The following is a 27,029-nucleotide window of genomic DNA, read 5'->3' on the forward strand; positions in this document are numbered from 1 at the left end:
TCTATAGATCTTTTCCCAGGCTAATTTAATCCTGAAACATAAATTTATCATTTGTGCTTAAAGATGTTCTGATTCTATCCTCCAGTTTAATTCAATATAAATTTGAAAATTTATGAACACATCATTTCATCAATAAATGCTATAAAATTACTGGGTTAATTGAATTATTCCCAGACAGGGAATAATTCTGTGCTTATCAGATGTGACTTGTCAGTGCTATAGGATTACATTACTCATGAAAATGTATCCTCCGTTCCTTTGATGAAATTTTAAATGTGTCCTTTCAAGAAAGCATTAATCAGTTTACTACAAGGGAAAGCAGCAAAATGAATGTCTATTCAGATATAGAATTCTGTAGCAGTACATCTGGAAGGATGGTGGAGACTGATTCAATTCTGGTTTTCAAAAGGAATTGTGTAATTATCTGAGATTTTGCTAAAAAAGGACAAATTTTGTTAAAGCTTTTCATCTTGCACTCATCAGGACATCTTGCAAGAATAACAGTTTTGAGGAGGGGAGAGCAGTGTTTTTAAAAGAGATGTGCGAGGCAAGTTTTTCATACAAAGGATGGTGAATGCCTGGGACATACTACCAGAGGAGGCAATGGAAGCAGAACACAATAGCAATATTCAAGAAGCACTTAGACAAATACATGAATAGGAAAGGAATAGAGGGATATGTGTCCTGTAAGTGAAGGTAGTTTTAGTATGGAAGGACAAAGAGCCTGTTCCTGTCCTGTATTGTTCTTTGTTCTTTAAGAAGTTAATGATTTACTAAGAAATACAAAAGAGGAACAACATTTATTTATTTATTTGTTATCCCTTTACTTATACATTCTTGAAAATTGTCCTGATGAGTGTAAGACGAAAAGTTTCCATTAAAATCTGCCTTTTTTCAGCAATACTCAAGTTCTGTCCAAAACATTATCTGAAGAGAAAATAATTGCAGGGCAAGTGGGCAACAGCAGAGATTTGAAAGGATAAATTTTCACTCGCTCTAAAATTATCAACTATGTATTTGAGCATATCACATCTTGGCACTTGGATAAAATAATTGAAAGTCTCAGAATTTGTATTGCTTTCTTCACGGCCTGAGGGAAACCCTAACACATATCATAGTTTTAATGCATGTGAGGGGGTGGAACCTTGGTGTAATTAATCAACTGCAAGATGGCACATCTGAAAAAGTGACGACGGTTCCCGAATCCTGGTATGGATAATGCCAACTTGGTTTATGTGCACACGTCTCTGGAGTAGTAACTTTAACCCAACAACTTCTCATTCAGTGGCTAACAGAGTGCTGGCAGTACCAGCAAGCTGACTATAACACAGAAAGGAAAGAACAAGGCTCCATCAAAAAGCATTTCAACTTTTTTTAATTGCATAGAAACAAAAAAAGCTCCACATTTTCATATCTTCTGATTTATATAATCTTGTAGAAAATTCTGCTTCTGTTTACCTTCGCCACCCTGGTTACCTATCCCCTCCAACACCCCAGGTTTTATTTTGCTGGTATGAAGCGGGGGGTGGGGTTCTAATATCATTGCTTTCGGTGAAATGGATTCTTTTGTAGCTGTAATTTGGAGACAGCAGTCTGGGTCTCATCTCGAGTCTATTTTCGAAGTCAGTTATGTTAACTGATCGCCTCAAGCCTTTCTCTCTAACTGACCGCGCACACTTATAGCCAGACCTGCAATAGCTGGAGTTCCACAGGTCTATGAGATTGAAGTCCCCATACTTGTGGACATCTGTTGAGATCTCAGCAGCGTATGGGTAGGCTACCATTTTGTGTGGGATGTAGCACAGGATCTCACCACTGGCTGAGTGCAAGTACTGAATCCGGTGCCTCTTGTAATGCCTGCTGGACCTCCTGTGCTTCAGTCGCTTCTTAGCTCTCGGTACCATCCGCTCCAGTGAGTAGTGTACCCTTCGGTGTGCCTTCCTATTGAACCGTAGGCTGAAGACGGCTCCCAGCATGCTTCCCAGCTTCCTCTTCAGTGCAGCTAGAAGGCGGAACAGCAAAAAGCCTTGTGGAGCACTTGACTCATATCCTGGGGAACATAGACAAAATTAGAAGGTTGTTATTGGCTGTGATTCACTTTGGCATCCAGTCTAGCAACTTGCGAATTTTAAAGGTCTTCTGAAATCCCTCCAAGGCCTTGGCCCACTCTACCTGTAATCTTCCAACCCTCTGTGATCCCTCTACTCCTCCAATTTTGGTCTCTTAGCCATCCCTAATCTTCATCACTCCGACATATTTTGTTGCCTAAATTCTAAACTATGGAATTCCCCTTTTACAGCTCTCATCCTCTCTAGGTATGAAGAGGCAGTTGTAATGCCACTGGACTAATAACCCAGAGCCCCAGGCCACTACTTCTGGGACATGGATTCAAATCCTACCATTGCAGATCATGAAGATTGAATTCAATAAAATTCTGAAACAAAAAATAGTTTAAATGCGAATGTCGAATGTAACCCCTGTTGTAAAAAAACCATCTGGTTCACTAATGGCCATTAGGGAAGGAAATCTGCTATCCTTATCTGGTCTGGCTACATGTGATTCCAGACACACAGCAATATGGCTAACTCTTCATTAAGGGTAGACAATAAATGTTGGTCTATCCAATGACATCCATATCCTAAGAAATAATTTAAGGAAGGTTATCTCTTTCCTCTCTGGTCTTAATATACTTCTGACCACATTTTTAGTCATCTGCTGCCCTGGAGACATCAAATCATATATTATTGGATCATTGAGCCATTCAGCTCTTTGAGCCTGTTCCATCATTCCTACTTTCTACCCATATCCTATTTTTTTATGTGGCTCAGTGTGTTTGTTTAGTAATCCTTTCTTGCAGTGCGTTTTATGTAGTTGAATACTTTGACTGGTGAGTGCAAGAACCTGTTATGTTTCGTTTAGTTAAAAAGAAAGAGATGTATTTTTAACGTAGCTTTCACCACCTCAAGATGTCTCAGAGAGCTTAATAGTAAATGAATAGCAGTCACTGAAGTTGAAAATTCATCAGCCAGTTTGCACACAGCAAGATCCCACAATGGTAAATGACAGATTATTTTTCTTTTACTGTAATTTATTTTGAGACAAGTATTTACCCAGGAAACCTTGCCCCTCTTCAAAATAGTGTGATGGAATATTTCACCTCCAGGCAGGAGGACAGGTAAAAAAATCACTTTAAAAACTGATCAAAAAGATGGCAGCTTTAACACTGAACCAGGGTGGATTGTGTGTTCAAACATGGGCTTGAACCCACAACATTGTGAGTGGGAACCAAATGCACTATCTACTGAGCTACGTCTGGCAAACAGAAGGACCTCCATACTAAATAGTTAGATTGGTATTCTCAACTCTTTCCAACCATCCATTCATCATCCAGGCTTGAAGCCCCTAGACAGTCAGGGAGAAGTTATTTTTATATAGTGCATACCTGCCTCTGAAACAGAAGTTACAGGTTTAAAGTCCCACTCCAGGACTTGATGGCTAAGGAAGATGTACCCAGCAAAATAAGTTGCTAATCTTTCCAATACACCAATGACAGGAGATCAGAGCAAGGAAGTTTCCTAGTCAGTCAGACTTTGTGCAGAGTGGGGCCCTGTCCAGCCTCTGGTGACAACTGAGTGACCTAGGATTGGATCCCGGTGTTATGGAGGGAATAGTCCCTTGAGCATGATGCTGGGAGAGGGAAGGAAAAGATGTGTTTGGCATTGGCATCATGGTGGTGGCAGAAATGGTGAAGTATGTCCTTTGAATACCAATGGCATGAAAAGTAAAGACAAATTAAATCCTACACTGTATGCGTCTGCATGCGTTTATGCATGTTTGTAATGTGTGTTCATGCAGCTGAAATGTCTACATATTTGTAGGGTGTTTGTAGCATGTAAGTGCTATTGTTTTGTATGTCTGTGTGTGCATGTGTCTATGTGCATACACATGTGTGCACATGTATGTATATGTAATATACAGTGGTTGAATGTGAAGAATGATATCTAGAGCAAATTTGTCACCTCCCTTAAACCAAAGCTCATTACTTCTCAACAATCCTGTTCAATGTTCCATACTAAGTATTGCACAAACTACTTTTTTTGTGAGAGACAGTCATCAATGCATAACATCATGTAGCCTGTTACTCACACTTTAAACTGAAGACACTTACCCACTGATTGAGTCTTCCTGCAACTCTTTACAATTCTGCGAATACCATTGTAAATCTACACAAAGGACACAATTTAAATGTTACATTTCATTGGAGAACTTAAAATATCAAATCCTGTTAGATTAAAGGCATTGGAAATCTATCACTAGCTATAAAGGGAAAAGCTAGATTATGTTGAGACCCTTAAAAAGATATTTTTTAAAATGTGTCATTTCACTGATACTGGTTAGTATTTCCATCACGTACAATTTTCTCATTAGCTTTATAACATTCAAAAATAATTCTGAGTTTGGTCATTTTTTTTTAACATTTACCATTGTACTGTACTGCTGTCTTTTCCCACCTTGCTTCATCACAATCTATTATTCCTTTCTCTCTAATGTACATATCTTGTTTTCCCTTAACTGTTGGCTTCACCCTATCCCTGTGGCTTCAAAGTCCCTATTTTCTTCTGAATTCCTCATTGAAGCCTTTGGGAATTATCTTACATTAAGGACTTCTAGTTATGATTTTTCCCACAACAGGATACATTCTCTCTGCATTCACTCCATCAGGAACTGTAAGCATTTCAAACACCTCGAGCCAGGTTATTTCTTTTCAAGAGGGAACAGAGAACCATTATGACAGTTCTTTCCTTATATATACATCCGCACATTTCTGGTATCACACTTATAAATCTCCCCTACACTGTTTCCAGTACCTCTATGTATCCATTTCTCCCATAGTATGGCGACTAGAACTTCACTTTACACTAAGTAAAAGACATTCCGTAAGACTATAAGACATTGCAGCAGAAGTGGGCCAGTCAGCTCATTGAATCTGTTCCGCTATCCAATGGGATCATTGCTGATCTGACAATCCTCAATTCTACTCTCCTGCCTTTCCCCATAACCCTCCATTTCCCAACTGAGTAAAAATCTGTCTATCTCAGTCTTAAGTATACTTAATGACCTAGCTTCAAATGCCTCTATGGTACAGAATTCCACAGACTCAGAACACTGAGAGCAGAAAATCGTCCTGATCTGTGTCTTAAGTGTTGAACCATTTATTCTGGGGTTATGCCAACTGGTCTTAGACTGTCCTGCAAGGGAAACAACCTTTCTGCTTCTATCTTGTCAAGCCCTTGAAGACTCTTGTATGTTTTAATATGGTTACTCTCATTCTTCTATATTCCAAACAGGACAGGCCCAATCAACTCGGCCTCTCTTGATAACAGAGACGCTCCATACCTGGTATCAGAGTCGAGAGAGAAAAGCACAGCAGGTCAGGCAGCATCCAAGGAGCAGAGGAATCTGCTGCCCGGCCTGCTGTTCTTTTCCAGTGCTGCCCGGCCTGCTGTGCTTTTCCAGTACCACACTCTTGACTCTGATCTCCAGCATCTGCAGTCCTCACTTTCTCATACCTGGTATCAGCCATGGGAACCTTCTCTGGACTGTGTACAATGCCAGTTCCTTAGATAAGGGCTCAAAACTGTTCACATTCTTCTAGCTGTGGTCTGACTAATGGCTTGTACAGTTTTAGCAAAACTACCTACTTTTATACACTGTTCCCGTTGTAATAAAGGGACATTCCACTTACCTTCCCTATTACTTGCTGAACTTGAATGCTAACTTTTCTGTGATTCATGATTCTCAAACTTTTCTGTTCTGTAGCTTTCTGTAGTCAACATTGGTTTTTAAATATGTCCCTTTAGAAATAAAACCTAAAGCTTGGCTTGTTTTTAATAACCTTGTTGTCTGTGGTACAGATTTTGACGACAGATGTACTTGTACTCAAAATCTTTCTTCCTCTACCACCTGGACTCAAACCTCTCAAGTAAGAAGTCACTTCCCTGTTTCTCCTACCAAAATGTATTCATTTGTTTGTTATTCGTTCATGGGATGTGGGAGTCAGTGGCTATGCCGGTGATTATCGTCCTTCCCTATTTCCCCAGATGCCACTTAAGACCCAACCACATTGCAGTCATCTGGAGTCACATGTAGTCAGACCAGGCAAGGGTGGCAGATTTCCTTCTCTAAAGGACATCATGAACAAGTGTGGTCCTACCACAATCAATAGGGATTAGATGATGGGTTTCTGGCCAGCTTTTGTTTCCAGATTTTTTTTGACCGATTTCAATTTCATCATCTGCCTTGGTGGGTTTCAAACCCATGTCCCCGAATAACACCCAGGGTTCTGGGTTACTATGTCAGTGACATTACCACTCAGCCACTACCTTCCCTCACGTTTACTTGATTGGTCTTCATTTGCTAATTATTTGCAAGACAATATATATCTTCCTGTCATTTCCCACAGTGCTCCTCAGTATTGATTATTCCTCAAATTTGATGTCATCGTGAAGTCTGAGTGATCGCAGGTGCCATATTCCCCTTGCATCCACAGCTAAAGAAGTGAGGCTGGAGGGAAACCTACTCAGGGGAAACAATTGTGTTCCCCTAGTAAGGTAATGGCCAACTGGATATTGAACTTTCTTGGCAATTGACAACAATGTTCAGTATGAATACGACAGCACTTCTCACTGAGGTCACCAAGGAATAAAATCAGGCCCTATTATATTTTCAGCCATCATAAGTCATGCCTGTCCTTATAAATATGTGGGTGGCTTGACTTTTATTGAATGTCACAATCAAGGTGACATGTTGCAAACATATAAAGGACAATCACTTTGAGTCAGAACTCCCAAAAAATGCAACACTGTGCAATTGTGTCTAATGTACAGTGACTGCACCCTGCACTTTGCTCCTCTCTCACCAATTCAGATAATGTTGAGGCTATGCATCAAGTATGCATTAAACGTTTCAAAATTATTATGATCCTAAACCAGATCTCCAATTTTACATTATGATCCTGGATAAAATTTGTTACACCTGGTTAGGGGCCAATAACCTTTAATCTTAAAGTGGACAAAATATTAGATTCAGTGGACTTACTAAAAGAAGACGTTAACCAAACATCAGTACTTTACCATGAAATATTGAAACAGTAAAACAATCAACAATAAATGTACAACTTATTTCTAATATCCAGAATTAACTTGGTCGTAAACATGGGTAATATACTCTGACCAAACACGCCGCAGCACACATCAAGTAGCAAATGCAATCAAACAGATCCCAAGGATTTTTCAGCCACTCCTATCAGATACTAACGCCACAGTAGGTAATTAAGTCTCATTAAACATCACAAGGAACTACAATTAATCACTTCTACTCACCTGGTCTTGAAACTCCCTCCGATGATCCACTCTGTCACAGACTGATTTTCACCAACTGCTCCTTTTCTGGTCAATCACATTCTTTTCCTAGGACTCCACTGTACATCAAAAACTGCACTCCAATGCTTTCTCATATGCACACCTCCCAGCTATCTTCAATATACTGGATCTTTCCCGGTTTTTTTCCCACCACCAGGAAAACACTGGTGTGGCCAATTGCACCGTAACAAGCAAAGCCTTTTAAACACAATGCTGACATCGAAAAAAAGTGAGGCAGTTCAGGAGAGGGGTGTGCACTAAATCAAACTGGAATTGGAAGGGGAAATAAGGCACTCTATCCCCTGTGGTGTCCATCTCTTCTTTCCCTGTGATATTCCCTGGATTCTAACCCTTCTCATCTGCATCAAATAAACACGTCATGTGGTTTTTCAATCCCCACTCTCAGAGGTACTGAACTACTTGCAGCACCATGTTCATTGTGAGTCACAACTTCCAGGTTTTACCCTGAGCTTTGACTGCAACATCCAGCTGCCTAATAACTCACAGTACTTGGTCTGAGATCCAACAGCGCGGAGATATCATCTTGCATCTTAACTTTCTAACCCATCCACAAAACCCATGTGGTTCAGCTGGCTTTATTGTCGGACAGCTAAAAATCAGCACTTCTAAGTTCAAGTCTACTTTCTGCCTCTTTCTCATACTCACTGACCTTAAGGTTCTTGGAGAATCCAAAGGGTTTTTACAAATATATTAAGGACAAAAGGGTAACTTGGGAGAGAATAGGGCCCCTCAAAGATCAGCAAGGCGGCCTTTGTGTGGAGCCACAGAAAATGGGGAGATACTAAATGAATATTTTGCATCAGTATTTACTGTGGAAAAGGATATGGAAGATCTAGACTGTAGGGAAATAGATAGTGACATCTTGCAAAATGTCCAGATTACAGAGGAAGAAGCGCTGGATGTCTTGAAACGGTTAAAGGTGGATAAATCCCCAGGACCTGATCAGGTGTTCCCGAGAACTCTGTGGGAAGCTAGAGAAGTGATTGCTGGGCCTCTTGCTGAGATATTTGTATCATCGATAGTCACAAATGAGGTGCCAGAAGACTGGATGTTGGCAAACGTGGTGCCACTGTTTAAGAAGGGCGGTAAAGACAACCAGGGAACTATAGACCGGTGGGCCTGACCTCAGTGGTGGGCAAGTTGTTGGAGGGAATCCTGAGAGACAGGATGTACATGTATTTCCAAAGGCAAGGACTGATTAGGGATAGTCAACATGATTTTGTGCATGGAAAATCAGGTCTCACAAATTTGATTGAGTATTTTGAAGAAGTAACAAAGAAGATTGATGAGGGCAGAGCAGTAGATGTGATCTGTACGGACTTCAGTAAGGCGTTTTACAAGGTTCCCCATGGGAGACTGATTAGCAAGGTTAAATCTCGTGGAATAAAGGGAGAACTAGCCATTTGGATACAGAACTGGCTCAAAGATAGAAGACAGAGGGTGGTGGTGGAGGGTTGTTTTTCAGACTGGAGGCCTGTAACCAGTGGAGTGCCACAAGGATTGGTGCTGGGTCCTCTACTTTTTGTCATTTACATAAATGATTTGGATGCGAGTATAAGAGGTACAGTTAGTAAGTTTGCAGATGACACCAAAATTGGAGGTGTAGTGGACAGTGAAGAGGGTTACCTCAGATTACAACAGGATCTGGACCAGATGGGCAAATGGGCTGAGAAGTGGCAGATGGAGTTTAATTGAGATAAATGCGAGGTGCTGCATTTTGGGAAAGCAAATCTTAGCAGGACTTATACACTTAATGGTAAGGTCCTAGGGAGTTGTTGCTAAACAAAGAGACCTTGGAGTGCAGGTCCATAACTCTTTGAAAGTGAAGTTGCAGGTAGATAGGATAGTGAAGAAGGCGTTTGATATGCTTTCCTTTATTGGTCAGAGTATTGAGTACAGGAATTGGGAGGTCATGTTGCGGCTGTACAGGACATTGGTTAGGCCACTGTTGGAATATTGCGTGTAATTCTGGTCTCCTTCCTATTGGAAAGATGTTGTGAAACTTGAAAAGGTTCAGAAAAGATTTACAAGAATGTTGCTAGGGTTGGAGGATTTGAGCTATAGGTTTGTGCTGAACAGGCTGGGGCTGTATTCCCTGGAGCGTTGGAGGCTGAGGGGTGACCTTATAGAGGTTTACAAAATTATGGATAGGATAAATAGACAAAGTATTTTCCATGGACTCGGGGAGTCCAGAACTAGACAGCATAGGTTTAGGGTGAGAGGGGAAAGATATAAAAGAGGCCTAAGGGGAAACTTTTCACGCAAAGGTTGGTACATGTATGGAATGAGCTGCCAGAGGATGTGGTGGAGGCTGGTACAATTGCAACATTTAAGAGACATTTGGATGGGTATATGAATAGGAAGGGTTTGGAGGGATATGTGCCGGGTGTTAGCAGGTGGGACTAGATTGGGTTGGGATATCTGGTCGGCATGGACAGGTTGGACCGAAGGGCCTGTTTCCATGCTGTACATCTCTATGACTCTTGAACTAACATTCAATTCTCCTTCAGTGACTTATCAAACACCTTGCAATAAGCCTTCTGCTATTGTTGCCATAAGTAATTCTTAGAACCGAGGGCCCTCTGAGTGTTACATTCTGGTACAACTGGATACATACAAATTGAATTGCACACAGAACCAATATTCAAAGATATCTTCATTTGATTGGATTTGATTTATTATTGTCACATACGCCTACATACAGTGAAAAGTTTTGCTTTGCATGCAGAACAGGCAGATCATAAGGTGATGGAACAGAGCAAGGGATACAAAGTTACAGCTGCAAAGAAGGTGCACAAAAAGCAAGATCAACATTAGATTTGAAATTTGAGGGGTCCATTCAGAATTCTAATAAGAGTGGGGAAGAAATTGTTCTTGATTCTGTTGGTATCTGTTGGTTTCTGCCTGAAGAAGAGATTATACATGGGGTAGGAGAGGTCTTTGATGATGTTGGCCACCTTTCCGAGACAGGGAAAAGTGTGGACGGAGTCAATGGATGTTTCTCAAATGGAATTGCCAAGTGTGCAGAATACTTGAGAGAGCTAATGGAAGATTTCACAAGCTACAGATATCTTCTCAAGCATCACTGTGTTTCTCAAACTGATCTATTCACTGTGTTTAATTGTTAAACAAGGCCCATTATTGAATACACAGTCCCTGTCTGAAATGCTGGATTTAACAAAAAGCATTTCAACAAGCACTGAAGCATTCAGAAACCAACTTTGAAAATGATTCGACATATATGCACCAAAGTTACTCTAACAAAATCAAACAACTGAATATGTCTTCACTCACAGATTGGTGGAACATTACTGTCCGCATTTCACTAGAAATCTCTTGAAACCTACTTCCTGTTGAGACTACCTTTGCCCAAACAAGCAAAAGTAAACATAGCACCAGAAGTAAGGAGAAAAGAGCTCATTCTGCAAATGAGATATAGTATGAACAGATTTTGATACAGCTTGACATAAAACTCTGAATGCTCAATTATTTTTATATGATTCAATTAATTCAACTTGACAACACGATCTCAGGACTTTAACACAGAATGCAGGACACCTTTCATTTGATTCTGCAAAGTAAGGAGACCTTCACTTTGCAGCAGCTTGCTTTTTTTCAAGTAACTGCACTCTATTCCTATTTTAATAACTGCCTTTCACTGCACTATGAATTATGACTGGTTAACTTTTTTGTATCATTACAATTTGTGTGCTGTCAGGATGATTTTTTAAATTTGTCTCTGACTTTCCAAATATCTATTTGCTTGCTTTTCTCTCTGCCTGTGTATCTAACTGTCTGTCTGCCCATCTGTCTGTTCATCTATTTATTTGTATGTTTATCTATCTATTTTCATGGCCTGTCCTATCTCTCCATATCACTCTTTCTATTTACCTATCTATATGCCTATCTTTTCACCTCTCTGTCTGTTTACCTATTTGTACATCTATCTTATCTCTCCATCTCTATCTTTTTGTTTATCTATCTATTTGTATGTCTATCTTATTTCTATATCTCACTCTATCCGTTTATCTGTCTATATACATTGTCTGTTTATCCATCCGTCTGTCTATTTATGTATCTGTCTATCTATCTATCTGTCTATTTATCTATCCATCTGTCTGTCTGTTTATCTATCTGTCTGTCCATTTATTTATCTACCTGTCTGTCTACCTATCTATTTATCTGTCTGTCTGTCTGTTTATCTATTTATCTGTCTATTTATCTATCTGTGTCTGTCTATTTATTTATTTATCTGACCGTCTATTTATCTGTCTGTCTATCTATCTATCTATTTATCTATTTATCTCAATTGTTTTATTCACTCATGGTATGTAGGCGTTGCTGACTGGACCAGCATTTATTCCTAGAATCTGTCTGTCTGCTTTTCTGTTCATTTATCTGCTTATCTTTGTCAGTCCATCTGTATAATTACCTTTTTTGCCTAACTATCTGTATTTCTTCCTGATTATCTTTCTGTCCAATGATCTACCATCTATATATCTTCTTGTCTACTCAGAGGCTGGAGACAGGTGCTGGAAAAGTGCAGCAGGTCAGGCAGCATCCGAGGAGCAAGAGAATCGACGTTTCAAGCATATGTCCTTCATCAGGAATGCCTGGCCTGCTGTACTTTTCCAGCACCACACACTCGACTCTGATCTCCAGCCTCACTTTCTCCTGGAGGCAGGTGATAAACATCTGAATCAGAATGTTCATCCTTATCAAGCTGCTAACCAATCAGAAACTGGGAAGCCCTCCCAGCAAGTTGGGAATGTGGTTCATTTGGGGATATTTGGGATTTGCCATGATAAGGGGAATTGTGGGAGGGCAGTATGCAGCAAGGAGATTATGGAGCAGCCTGGGGTTTCAGAGGTCCTATTGAAGGGGGAGCTGGGGGTGGTTTAATCTTTGAGGAAAGAACCTCTGATGTGCCCAGCACCCACTGCCCTCTACCAGCTGACCTCGGGGAACTTGCACATCTTGGCACTTATCATGAGCCACTCCTGCTACTAGATAAATCCTAGTGGTGATGAGATTAAACCTTTAAATTGATGTTAATTGCCTATTTAAGACAATAGGGAGCCCATTGTTGGACTAGCCACCCAATGCCTTCACCAACACCCTCCCACCCCCATCCTCACCCCAGAATACCAGTAGGGAAAGGACTAGATTTAGTGAGACAGCCACCTTCAAACCCATCAGTAGAGAGTGTTAAATCCAGTCCATTATGTGTTTTTTATTCAAAAGTCCCAATCATCATTTGGTTGTCATGAGGTATGGGGCAGCTGACTGTATAAAGATCATTGCGTTAAAGCGAGTAATATAAAGTTGAATTCCTGACTTCAAGTGCAAACAAAAAGGAATGCAGCTTGAGCAAATTGGACTTAAAACATTAATTCTGTTTCTCTCTCCAGGGATGCTGCCAGACCTGCTTGGTCTCTCCAGCATTCTCTGTTTTTATATCAGCTCTCCATCATCCACAGTATTTCACTTTTAATGGTGATCTATCGTTGTTCTTGCCAGTAGAAAGACTTTGTTATTTAAAAAGATATCACAACCTCTCACTACCACTTGTGTGATCTTGCTATACATAAGTTGACTGCTGTGTCATTACATTACAACAATGAGGTGAAAATGAGGACTGCAGATGCTGGAGATTAGAGTCAAGAGAGTGGTACTGGAAAAGTACAGCAGGTCAGGCAGCATCTGAGGAGCAGGAGAATCGATGACTTGGGCAACTATGACCATACTTCAAACAATGGCTGTAAATATTTGGGGAGCTTTTGGTTGTGAGAGTTGCAAAATTAATGCAAATAATTTTGAACTGCAATTATTGGCATCTTGAGCAGTCAATATGGTGTGGGGACACATAGACAGTGAGGCAGCCAACTGGAACATAGCAAGATCCCAGAAACAGTAATGTGTTAAAGACTAGGTAATCAGTTTGGATGATAATGATCACGTCAGGGAAACGTAAGACATAAGAAATTCAAGTGACACTGTGCAGGAGCCATGGACTAATAGTGAGCTCTACACTCAATAATTTAATTTGCCATTCTGTCCCTCAATTGACCATCCTGATGAAAGATTCCACAATCTTCAGATTTTACATGAAGACAGGAGAAAGGAACAGTTATGGGGCAAGTGCTGGGGAATTGAAATAAACAAGTGGCTCTATCAGAGAGCTAGCACAGGATAGTGGGCTGAACAGCCAATATCTGCTTGGTTTGTAACTTAAGGTAAGTATTGGTGGTAGATTGAGGAATCTACATTCAACTATACGACTTGATGTGAGATCTGCACCGTTGCATCTGTCAGTAAGTCTTGGACAAAAGATGAAGCGACAGAGAAACACAGGATGTTTCTGAAGGGCAAACGAAGCTTTTCAATGAACCGATTTTAATGGAACAAAATCAGAAATTGTTGGGAAAACTAATAGGTCTGGCAGTGTCTGTGGAGAGAAAGCAGAATCAACATTTTGGATCCAATGATCCTTCTTCAGAACAATCAGAGTCATCATTCCCTTTGTTTATCGATAATCTATCTGTCTTGACTAAAATTATCAGAGCCTCTGCTTCCATCACCTTTTGAGGAAGAGAATTCCAAAGACTCATGACCTGCTACAAGAAAACAAAATCTCTTTTTCTGTCCTTTTATCCCATCTCTGCACATGCCCGATACAAGACCATGTTCCTATGTAATCACGAAGATGAATTTGCAAACAGCCATCTCAAGCATCTGACGCATTGAAGTTTCTGAAGATGTCATGCTTCCAATCCTGTCCAGTTCGAAATTTAAATGTCATTCATTTCTTGATGTAAGGTGATTAGCGAAAGAATTACAGGGGGATCGGGGGAGAAGTTTACAATTGCCCCCAACCTGTCAAAAATTGCCCCTAGTCCGTTCCCAAGAACTAAGCCCATAACCACTTGCCCCTGCTCATTTACAATTGTTCATCCCAGCCTAACTACCCTCAGTTCAATTTCCCCCTCCCCCACCCATTCCCAGTTGCCCTATGCCAACCCCTGGAATGTCTGCAATTCCCTGTCGAGTTGGATGGTCGAGGTAGAAACCCTCAATCCATTGAAAAGGAGGATGGATTTGATGTAACCTTGAATGCTCCAGACTCTCCACTGGGAAAGTGGGATGGGAACAGGTTTATTCCCCCAAGTTGGGCTCAATGGCCTCTTCCTGTGCCGATACCTTCCCATCATTGTCATTCTGAGAGTTCCTCATCCAAGCGTCCAATCCTGCCCTTGGGAATGTTGTGAGCGTGAAGAGTATATTCCATCATTAACGCAAAGCCTTACCTGTAGCAATGAGCTGTAGGACGCCAGGACGATCAGAACACAGCTGAAATAGAAGAGAACAAACACACCCACATGTTGACAAAAGTATCCTCCCTCCCAGTCAGTTGGGGGCAGTGGTTCCAGCTCCTCCTCGGATACCTTGGTAAAGAAATGCATTCACTCCAAATGGCAAAGAGAAAATAATCTTCCCCCCACCCCACCCCGTCCCGACCCCTGTGACTTTGTAACGAGTCCCACTGTTAGGAAATGTGCCTCAGGTGAAGCGGGAGCCCAGCTGCTTCTGGCCGTTTGCCGGAGACAGATCCGACCAGTGCTGCAGCTTTGGTGACACATCCCATTGTTTCACAGCCCCTGGTTAATGACATAAGAACAAGTTTCCCGGGGCCTGAGCGCAACAGCTCACCAACAAATTATGACGCGCAGCTAAGTCAAACCTCCCTCACTTCAGAGAGGATCAGTGTGGGAAAGGCGCACAGAGCAATTAGAGAATGGCCTGGGAGGGGGCAACTGGGAGTGAGCTCGGATGGAGAGGCATTTGGGGATGAGATGAGGGCAATTGAGAACTATCTGGGACAACTGGCAATGAACTGGGGCAATTGGAAATGGGCCTGGGATGATTGATGCACAATCTGAGAGCCATTGGGACAATGAATGGACTGGGGCAAATGGGGTTAGTATAAGACAACTGGGAATGGGTTGGGTGTTTAAGGCAATTTTGTTATTTATTCACAGGATGAGGGCATCGCTGGCTAGGCCAGCGTTTATTGCCCATCCATAATTGCCCAGAGGCAGTTAAGAGTTAACCACATTGCTGTGGGTCTGGAGTCACATGTACCTCAGATTAGGTAACGACAACAGATTTCCTTCCCTTAAGGACATCAGTGAACCAGATGTTTTTTTGTCTTCCCAACAATATAGACAATGGATTCTTTTGTTTTAACTGAATTCAAATTTCACCATCTGCTGTGGCAGGATTCAAACTCGGGTCTCCAGAACATTCCTGGATCAACAGTAATGCCACTAAGCAATTGCCTACCTTTAAGGTAGCAATGGACAACTGAGAATGAACACGACACATGGTTATGGGTTAGGCACTTGGGAATGGTGGTTTTGGATATTGTGGGGCAATTGTAATTGGGTGAGGGTATTTGGGGACCAGTTGGGGCAATTGGGAATGGCTTGGGAAATATACAATAATCTAGGCAATTGGGGATGAGCTGGAGACAATTGTGAATGTACTGGCAACACTGGAATGGGCTAGGGCAATTGCAGATAAGCTAGCACATTTGAAAGTCAGCTGTAGACAACTGGCAATGTGTGGGCAATTGGGAATGAATTGGGTTTGGTGTGGAACAATTGGGAATGTATTTGGGATTACAGTAGGGACAATTGGGAATGGACTGGAACATTTGGAGATGGGATTGGGACATTTGGAATTAGGTGGGGGGGGGGGACAGTTGGGTCTGGGTTGAAATGAACATAGAAATGTGTCTTGTGTTAATGTAATGTTGGAAATGAACTGGGAGGAACATTGGGAAGGGGCTGGAATGAGCTCACAAATGCATCCCATTTAATCATGGTCATTTGGTTTGAAATGTTGCCATATTAAAGTGTGGGAGTAACTATTGCTGGTGTTTTTTTTTAAAGTTGTAGAATAGTTATGCCAAGATCCAAGACCTGATCCTGCACTTTTCTTGATAATTGTTCAGCTGTCAACATCACAGCCTCAGGATTCCCTCTCACCCTTCACCTTCTTTAGAATACAGCAGGGTCCATTGCTGGCAAAGCTGATATTGCCCACTGTGAAAAGGTTGAGTTGGTATTGGGGAGTGAGTGTTGGGGCAAGTGGCTGGCTGTCTCTGTGAATAGCTACATATAGAAGCCCAGCTCCTGATAGTTCTACCAGTGGAAGACTGGCTCCTCTGGCTCAGGATTCCCAGCTCACATACAGTGGAATATTGACATTCAGTGGGATATTGAAGTCTGGTGGAATATTTCCATCTAATGGGATTTTCAGATCCAATGGGCTATTCACATCAAGTGGAAAAGCAACATCTACTGGCTGTGGGAGTCAATGAAACCTTCCCACTTTATAGGACTCATCCTTCCTATTGACTGGTTGAAGATAATTTTGGGAATAGTGTTCACAGCCTGTCAGATTGCAAATTAATGCATCAATCATTCCAAACCTTCAGACCCTTCTCCAACAGAAATTGGACTATAGTGATGAGCTACAGCCCTTGCATACATTCCTGTGGGAACACTACCAGCAACTGGAACACATAGCTTTTCTCCTTCCTGGTCCCTCTAGGTAGACATCTTGATGTGCAGTAAAGCAAGGTACAGCTCTGTCTGGGTTCCAGGCTTCTGCTTTTCCTGCTCCATTATTAATACAGCATCTAAGGGCGAGATATTACCAATACACAATGTCCCTGAACCATTAATTCAGAATCCTAGGTTATAATGCTGGGTTCAAATCCCACTCTGGCAGATGGTGAACTAGGAATTCAATAAACTCTGGAATTAGGAAAAAGCTAGCCCAATTGTGACAATGCAATGACTATCTATTGTTGCAAAAAACCATCTGTTTTGCTAAAGCCCTTTAAGGAAGGAAATCTAATGTCGCACCTAGCCTGGCCTAAGTGTAACTCCAACCCATAGCAATGTGATTGACTCTTAACTGCGCTCTGGGCAATTTTGGATGGGTAATAAATGCTGTCTTGGTTAGTGACACAGACACTTACATCTGACGCACAAATACAAACAAAACACAATTGACTTATTATAGATCAGCCACCGGCATCTGTCAACATGGACCTGCCCACCCTTAAGTTATGGTGTAACGTATGCAAGCCCAGCAAGATTTCACCATGTTCCTCAATGAGCTCTTCAGGACTTAATTACACACTCATCAAATCATGATGGGGTTGAGAACTGGCTAACACTCCCACCTCCCTCCCCACAACCTCCGTTCTGCAGACAACAAGTCATTGGCTGATGTTAGTATTTCCACCTTCCACCTGGCTCAGTCACACTGACATACCCTACCTGTTGTCTCGAGGTTAGAAACTTGTTGGTTTAAGTCCCACACAAGAAACTTGAGTTACATCAAAGCCATGTTTTCACCCCCAGCACACTACTGAGTGAATGCTGCACTCTAGAAATGGGGTTTCTTGTGTGAAATGTTTAACTGAAGCCCTATCTTCCCTGTTCGATCCAAGCCTGGCACCTTTGAAGGTGCTACCATCGGGGAGAAGGTACAGAAGCCTGAACACACACAGCAGCTGGTTTTGAAACACTTTCTACCCTACTGTTGTGAGAATACTGAATGACTCACAAACTCTTAACATTCACCTGTACCTGTGTTTTTGTTTTTGCTGCTATTAACCTATTATTTACCATCTATGCTACTTAACTGTGATTTGTCTGTATTGCTCACAAGACAAAGCTTTTCACTGTGCCTCAGTACACGTGACAATAAATTCAATTCAATTCAACTGAAGAGCAGTTTCAGTAGATTAGTGTTTTGGTCAGTAGTTAATTACCATTGTAATTTAAACCAAATAACTGGATGGTTTTTGTGGTAACTTACATTTGGGATGCCTGATGACACGAATTGCACTTCAAAAATCTCTGCAATGTCCTTAGGATGTGAAAGACAATTTTAAAAAAAAATTTGTTAATAATCTTATCCAACAGATGGCACTGACAACAATGAAACATTGTCTCAGCCCTATCAAAATACTCAACTCAGAGACCCAGAAAAGTACCCACTGAGGCAGAGAATACTCTTTTTGCAAGGACAATATTCATTCTGCTCAGAGATAATATTGCACACCTTGGGAGCAAGTGGGAATTGAGCCCACGCCTTCTGGTTAGAGGTAGGGCCTCTACCACTACACCACAAAAGGGCACCAAGGCCATGTTGGAATATTGCGTGCAATTCTGGTCTCCTTCCTATTGGAAAGATGTTGTGAAATTTGAAAGGATTCAGAAAAGATTTACAAGGATGTTGCCAGGGTTGGAGGATTTGAGCTACAGGGAGAGGCTGAACAGGCTGGGGCTGTTTTCCCTGAAGAGTCGGAGGCTGAGGGATGACCTTATAGAGGTTGACAAAATTATGAGGGGCATGGATAGGATAAATAGACAAAGTCTTTTCCCTGGGGTCGGGGAATCCAGAACTAGAGGGCAAAGGTTTAGGGTGAGAGGGGAAAGATATAAAAGAGACCTAAGGGGCAACGTTTTCACACAGAGGGTGGTATGTGTATAGAATGAGCTGCCAGAGGAAGTGGTGGAGGCTGGTACAATTGCAACATTTAAGGGGCTTTTGGCTGGGTATATGAATAGGAAGGGTTTGGAGGGATATGGGACGGGCGCTGGCAGGTGGGATTAGATTGAGATGGGATATCTGGTCGGCATTGACGGGTTGGACAGAAGGGTCTTTTTCTGTGCTGTAAATCTCTATGACTCTATAACTGAGGATGTGTACTTAATTATCAGGTATGTGAGACTTTTTCATCTCACTGTAAAGACAGAACAAAAATAGCTACAATATTGTTCTAAGACAATTATATTTCAACTCTCTGTTCAACTGTTGGAAATAACTACAACAGACTAAAATAAAAACAAACAAAATGCTGCATTAAAAAAAAAGCTGGAAACAGGACCGATGATTGGAAATACTTTAGCAGGTCAAGCAGCAGTTGCCAAGGAGTGAGAAAATCAATCGTTGCATATTTTGAAATCGGAGTTTTATTATTAGCAGAGTCCAGTTGATATATAATATTTGTATACAAGCAGATTAGAATAATTTTATGTATGCACTATTGCAAATCGAGTAACATCACTAAAGGTGACGAGGAGAGGGGCTGGGCTCCCATGAGAGAGGCTTTCACAGTTCCACAGCTCCCATGTTGGAGTGAGCCTACGTGTCGAAAACGACGCGTGAATGTTTACAGGCATCGCTGCAGTTCCCGGGCCTCCTCTCGCCAGGTGCGTATCCCTTTAAGTTTATCGTCCATTCTGCCCTGGAGAACTTGTGGGGGTCATAGTTGCAGCACAGACGGCTCAAGATCTCCTGCTCATCAGGCTCCAGGTAGCGGAGCCGCCTCCTCTTGCAGTGGGCGTACGACCTTCTGTGCTTCTTGTGGCCCGCCGTGGTGGAGGGGAGCGGATCCCGCGAACAGCTGGGCACTTGCTTGCACATCTTGGGAGTCACCTTCAGCGGGTTCAGCCTGTCCAGCAGTATGTCCCACAGGCGTTTCAGTTCATGAACGATATGGTCTTGGATGCTGTCACAGTTGTGTCCTTGCGAAGCAGGGGAAACATAAGACAAAACACGCAAATACAGTGAGTCCAGCATCTTAACGCTTTGCTAATCCTAACCTCTCCAGTTTGAATCATTCCCGCCCTGGCGCCATAACTTCAGCTGTCTGGGTTTTAAATTCTGGAATTGTCTTACTACACTTGTCTTTCCTCCTGTCAGACAGTCCTTAAAACCAACAGAGTCATGTAACATGGAAACAGACCCTTCGGTCTAACCAGTGCAAGCTGAACATAGTCATTGGATAGTCATATGGGCGAAAAGAGAGTAGTGTAGTTTAGATAAGATCAAGATTGGTTCGATAGGTTGGCGCAACATCGAGGGCTGAAGGGCCTGTACTGCGCTGTAATCTTCTATATAATCCCAAACTAATCTAGTCCCTCCTGCTCCTGGCCCATGTCCCTCCAAACCTTTCCTATTCATGTATTTATCTGAATCTTTTAAACCTAGTAAACATATCCACATCCATCACTTCCTCAGGAAGTTCATTCCACAGGGGAACTACCCTCTGTGTAGAAAAAAAACTTGCCCTTCATGTCATTTTAAAATCTCTCTTCTCTGACCTTGGGTCATTTCACCAAGTAAAAGTTGATTGTTCTGTTACCTGTGGACTGGAATCACATATTAGCCGAGTTAGGATGGGTTCTGTAGATTCATTCCCCACCCCACCCAAGAAAACCTGTTGCATGAGGTAATGGTTCTGAAAGTGTTAATATTGGAGACAGTTAGGCTTCGTCCAATCTGATGATCTCAGACTTGGGGAAGAGGGAACTCAGCTTAAATTTTTTTGTTGACAGTTGTGTCAACTCTGGTTTAGCAACTATGTCTAACGAGCCAGTGTAATTTGTGCTGATTGCTCTCACATGATAAATTATATCTCAGGGCTGTTGTACAGGGAGCCTGGGTTCAAGTCCCACCTGCTGCAGAGATGTATGATGTTCTCTACCACCCTAAACTAACAGGTACTTGGACTGAATATTGATACAAAGATTGTTGGCAGCACCATAACCCAACATGTAGCTGGTAGAGGTTGGTTCCCCAACACACACAGCAAACTCTATCCATGTAAGGTCAGATTTTTATAACAATTGTGATGTGGAGGCCCCAGTGTTGAACTGGGGTGGGACAAGGTCAGAAGTCACATGACACCAGGTTATAGTCCAACAGGTTCATTTGAAATCACAAGTTTTCTGAGCATTACCCTTTGTTAACTAACGAGGGGGCAGCGCTCCAAAAGCTTGTGATTTCAAATAAACCTCTTGTACTGTAACTTGGTGTGTGACTTCTGACCTTATATGAATTGTGACAGTGAACTCAATCTCTCGTCTGCCACTTGACTTCTCTGGGAATGTGGAGTACTATACAGTCCACTATTGGACCTGGTCTAGTGGGCAACTCTCTCATATCAGAGACAGACTGATGTAAGTTCCAATTCCACTGCCACGACTTTAGGCTGACATTCGCAGTGTGTTACTCGGGGAGTGCTGTACTACTGAAGGTGTCATTTATTTTGCTCACATCTGGCGTCTCAGCGGGTGGTCAAAGATTCCAAGGCCACTGTTTGGAAGAATAGCTGGGGAATTTCTCCCCAATGCTCTGACCAATATTTTATCCATTAGCAGACAGTAGTCTAAACCACTTTGTTATTTGTGGGAACTTGCTTTGCATAGTTTCTGGCTGCACTGTTTTTCCTACACTACAATTATAGTATTGCCAAAATAACACATTTTGGGATGTCCTGATGTTCTGAAACTGATATAACTGCAAAGTTCTTTCTATTAATGGTGCACTAAAGGAAATGGAGAAGTGTTGTTAAGGAACTGAAAATAATCCTTGAAACTGGAGTAAGCCAGAAAAGAGGGAATTAGTCAATTAAAAAATTGGAACCAAACAGGGGGCCTATTCAGGATATACAAACATCAGACAGGTAAGATCTAATGGTGCATTAACATGACCCATATAGTTGTGAAACACTATCCATTACAGCACTGATATTTCTTATAAACTCAGGGCTAGGAATATTTTCTTTTTTCATGGGATCTGGTCATTGCTAATTAGGCTGGTATTTGATGTCCATCTCTAATTGCCCAGAAAGCAGTTAAGAGTGGGTCTGGAATCACATGGAGGCCAGACCAGGTAAGGGTGACAGGTTTTATTCCCTCGAGTACATCAGTGAACCAGATGTGGTTTACGACCATCGACAATGGTCACATAATCCATTAGACCAGTTTTAATTCCAGGTCCTTTAAATTTGATTTTCACCATCTGCTGTTCCCAGAAGAACAATAAGTTGGATCTCTGAATTGTGAGGCCAGTGATATTACCATTACCACCTGTTTCCCATACACCTCCAGAGAGGAATGTAAATTGATTTACAAGCCCCAAGCTGATGAGTGAAGATAAAACTTAAGTATAACAATTAGTGAGGGAAGCATTTGGGTGATCACCTAAACTGAATGGAGCAAGTTCAGAGAACACATTGGCCTGAATTTACATTGGAGAGTATTTAACTTCCATACCTGGAGATCAGTGCATTTCCTCCCTCCCACCTGCAACTACCCTGCCCCACCCACAATACCCCCCACCCTACACACAGCTACCCTGCCCCGCCCACAATACCCCCCACACTACACACAACTACCCTGCCCCACCCACAATACCCCCCACCCTACACACAGCTACCCTGCCCTGCCCACAACACCCCTCACACTACACACAACTACTCTGCCCCACCCACAACATCCCCCCCCACCCTACACACAACTACCCTGTCCCTCCCACAACATCCCCCCCCCACACACAACTACCCTGTCCCTCCCACAACATCCCCCCCCACACACAACTACCCTGTCCCTCCCACAACACCCCCCACCCTACATACAACTACCCCACCGTGCCCACAACAACCCCCGCCCTGCCCACAACACCCCCCACCCTACACACAACTATCCTATCCCTCCCACAACACCCCTCACACTACACACAACTACCCTGCCCCACCCACAACACCCCTCACACTACACGCAACTACCCTGCCCCTCCCACAAACCCCCCACCCTACACACAGCCACCCTGCCCCTCCCACAACATCCCCCAACCTAACACACAACTAGTGAGCAACAATAGTAACAGACCATGATAATCAAACATAGAACAATTGAACACTTGATTGAGGGATACAAAGTTATGAGGGACACAGGTCAGATGGGTAGGAAGAAACCTTCCTCCCTCGTAGAGGGGTCAGTAACTGGGGGATACAGTTTCACTAATGAGCTGGGAGTTCAGAGGGGATTTGAGGAAAATGTTCTCATCCTGCGGTTGGTGAATAACTCGAATTAACTGCCTATAAGGGTGGTAGATGCAGGAACACTAAAGAAGTATTCAGATGATCATTTGAAATGCTACGTGCCAGGTGCCAGAAAATGGAATTGGAACAGATGCTTGATGACCGATATGGACAAGATGGACCAAAGGGCCTTTTCTTCCTGCCATAAAAGCTCTGCGACTCTACAGTCTCCATATCCAAATACTTACACACTGGGCGGCACGGTGGTTAGCACTGCTGCCTCATAGCGCCAGAGACCCGGGTTCAATTCCCGCCTCAGGCGACTGACTGTGTGGAGTTTGCACGTTCTCCCCGTGTCTGCGTGGGTTTCCTCCGGGTGCTCCGGTTTGCTCCCACACTCCAAAGATGTGCAGGTCAGGTGAATTGGCCATGCTAAATTGCCCGTAGTGTTAGGTAAGGGGTAGATGCAGGGGTAGGGGTATGGGTGGGTTACGCTTCGGCGGGGCGGTGTTGACTTGTTTGGCCGAAGGGCCTGTTTCCACACTGTAAGTAATCTAATCTAATCTAAAACTTACGTTCACAATATCTTCGATACTTCTGGGAAGCCGAATCCAGTATTCTCTTGAAAATCTGTGCACACAAGAAGAGATTGAAAGTTGGTTTCTCTTCTCAAACAGCGGGACAATCTCAAATGGGGATATGTATTACTTTACTCAATGGTCTAAGTCAGGCTGCAATTGATATCATCACCTGATATACATCAACCTGGATTTCTTACTCCCTTAATCAGCTGATGTGATATATCCATTCTAAAATGTTGGCCAGACATTAGAGTGACCCCTCAGTCTGCTGTATTTAAGAAGTCTTAGGCATGAAGTGGTTCCTGGTCTGTGGGGAAATGCAGCTATTGATTATCATCTGTTTAGTCCTATTGCCCAACATTAATATCTATCCGCAGCAACCTCTCCCAAGGCACCGTCCACCTAGACTAGTCCACAGACGTGTCCTCAATGGTCAAGGGGGAAGAACTAAAGGAATATTCAGGGCTGGGAATGTTGGGAATACTGAGGAGCTGTGATTAAATATGTGTCTTGAAGAGGGAAATGAAACCTTGGAAAACTGACCCTAGGATCTGTGTACCTTGGGATTTTAATGGTCATTGCCTTTTATTAAGGTAAAAACAATGACTGCAGATGCTGAAAACCAAATACTAGATTAGTAGTGCTGGAAGAGCACAGCAGTTCAGGCAGCATCCAACGAGCAGCGAAATCGACGTTTCGGGCAAAAGCCCTTCATCAGGAATTTTTGCCCGAAACGTTGATTTCGCTGCTCGTTGGATGCTGCCTGAACTGCTGTGCTCTTCCAGCACCACTAATCCAGTAGTTGCCTTTTATCAGCCCAACCAGTTCATATTATTAGACATAAAATCCAATTGCCTTTCCATTTTTGAGCAAGTCTAAAACTGGGGACCATCAACATAAGGCAGTCAGGAACAAATCCAATAGAGAGTTCAGGAGAACGTTTTTTAATTACAGAGTGGGGAGAATCTGAAACAGATCAACACAGAGAGTTGTTTGAGATGAATGGAAATGATATATTTAAGGAGAAGCGAACTGAAGACAGTTGAGCGAAAGGAATAGGCAGGTTAGATGGGGTGAGATGGAAGAGTAGTTTGAGAAGGCTCATGTGGAGTAGAAGCATTTGTAACTAGCAGAAGGGTAACACGGCCTATTTTGTTTGGTTTTTTAATTCACTCATGGGAAGTGGATGCCTCTGGCTGGATTAGTATTTATTACCTGTTAGCGATTTTTGAGATTTGTAGCTCAGGCTGATGATTAGTATGTAAGTTAGCTCGCGGAGCTGGAAGGTTTGTTTTCAGACATTTCATCACCATACTGGGTAACATCATCAGTGAGCCTCCGGTGAAGCACTGGTGGTATGTCCTGCCTCTCTATTTATAGGTCTTGGTTTCTTAAGGTGGGTGGTGTCATTTCTGGTCCTTTTTTCTCAAGGGAAGGTAATTAGGATCTAAGTCGATGTGTTTATTACCTTACATCAAAGACATATCAGAAATGACTCCAAGACTACTCAGACCCTTTGGCATCATGGTAGCCCACAAATCTACCAGCACACTTAAACAGTGACTAATGAACCTAAAAGATCCATTAGATACCACCAGCAAAACTAACGTCATTTACAAGATACCATGCAAGAACTGTAAAAAACTACATCGGACAGACTAGCAGGAAACTTGCCACCAGGATACATGAACACCAACTGGCCACCAAAAGACTCGACCCACTATCACTAGTTTCTATACATACAGACAAGGAAGGACGCCACCTTGACTGGGACACACACGCATCCTAGAACAGGAGAAACAAAGACATGCACAAGAATTCCTAGAGGCCTGGCATTCTAACCAGAACTCCAACAACAAACATATGGTTTTATATCACATCTACCTTCCCTTGAAAAAAAACAGGAAATGACATCACCCACCTTAAGAAACCAAGACCAATAAATAGAGAGGGGAGAAATATCACCAACGCTTCACCAGAGACTCTCATCGATGGTGTTACCTAGTATGGTGATGAAACATCTGAAAACAAACATTTCAGCTCAATGAGCTAACTTACAGACTTATTGACTGTTCTCAAGTCATCCTTGAGAAGGTAATGAACCATGTTGTTGAACCACTACAGTCAATTTGGTGCAAGGACATCCACAATACCACTAGGGAGGGAGTTCCAAACTTTTGACCCAGCAACACTGAAGAAATGGCGATATATTTCCAAGTCAGGATGGTGAGTGGCTTGGTGGGGAACTTTCACCTGGTGGGGATTCCATGTACCTGCTGCATTTGCCTCTCTAGATGGAAGTGAACGATTGTGTGATGTAAATTCTACCCAAAATCAAGAGCAGCATTCTCTCAATCTCTCGGTGTGTATTTTTGTAAGGTGAGACCCACCACCAGCAATTGTGAGATTGACATTGTGATCCCGTTATTTGTCTGCAAGTGGCACAGTGGTTAGCACTGCTGCTTCACAGCACCAGGGACCCAGGTTCGATTCCAGCCTTGGGTGACTGTCTGTGTGGAGTTTGCACATTCTCCCTGTGTCTGTGCGGGTTTAACCCGGGTGCTCCAGTTTCCTCCCACAATCTAAAAGATGTGGCCATGCTGAATTTTCAGGGATGTGTAGGCTGGGTGCATTTGTTAGGGGTAAATATAAGATAGGGGAAATGGGTCACCGCTCGGAGGGTTGGTGTGGACTTGATTAGATTAGATTCCCTACAATGGGGAAGCAGGCCCTTCGCCCAACAAGTCCACACCGATCCTCTGAAGAGTAACCCACCCAGATCCATTCCCTCATTTACCCCTGACTAATGCACCTAACACTACGGGCAATTTAGCATGGCCATTCACCTGAACTGCACATCTTTGGATTGTGGGAGGAAACCAGAGCACCCGGAGGAAACCCATGCAGACATAGTGTTTTCCCTGAGGGGGGGGAGACCAGACCTAGGTTTAGGGTGAGAGGGGAATGATATAAAAAAGACCTAAGGGGCATCCTTTTCATGCAGAGGGTGGTGCATGTGTGCAATGGGCTACCAGAGGAAATGTTAGAGGTTAGTACAATTGCAACATTTAAAAGGCATCTGGATGGGTA

At 42.6% G+C, this 27,029-nt stretch overlaps 1 protein-coding gene across 1 annotated transcript; it reads right to left on the minus strand.

Moving 5' to 3' along the window:
- Positions 1 to 1,451: 1,451 nt before the first annotated feature.
- Positions 1,452 to 14,905, minus strand: LOC140478621 (uncharacterized). Its single transcript, XM_072571838.1, has 3 exons — positions 14,750 to 14,905; positions 4,169 to 4,223; positions 1,452 to 2,050 (listed from the first exon to the last, which is right to left on the minus strand). The coding sequence occupies exons 1-3, from the start codon at positions 14,903 to 14,905 to the stop codon at positions 1,473 to 1,475; spliced, it is 789 nt and encodes a 262-aa protein (XP_072427939.1). The 3' UTR covers positions 1,452 to 1,472.
- Positions 14,906 to 27,029: the final 12,124 nt, after the last annotated feature.

This window comes from Chiloscyllium punctatum, chromosome 6, assembly GCF_047496795.1.
Source record: "Chiloscyllium punctatum isolate Juve2018m chromosome 6, sChiPun1.3, whole genome shotgun sequence".
Taxonomy (NCBI): Eukaryota; Metazoa; Chordata; class Chondrichthyes; order Orectolobiformes; family Hemiscylliidae; genus Chiloscyllium; species Chiloscyllium punctatum.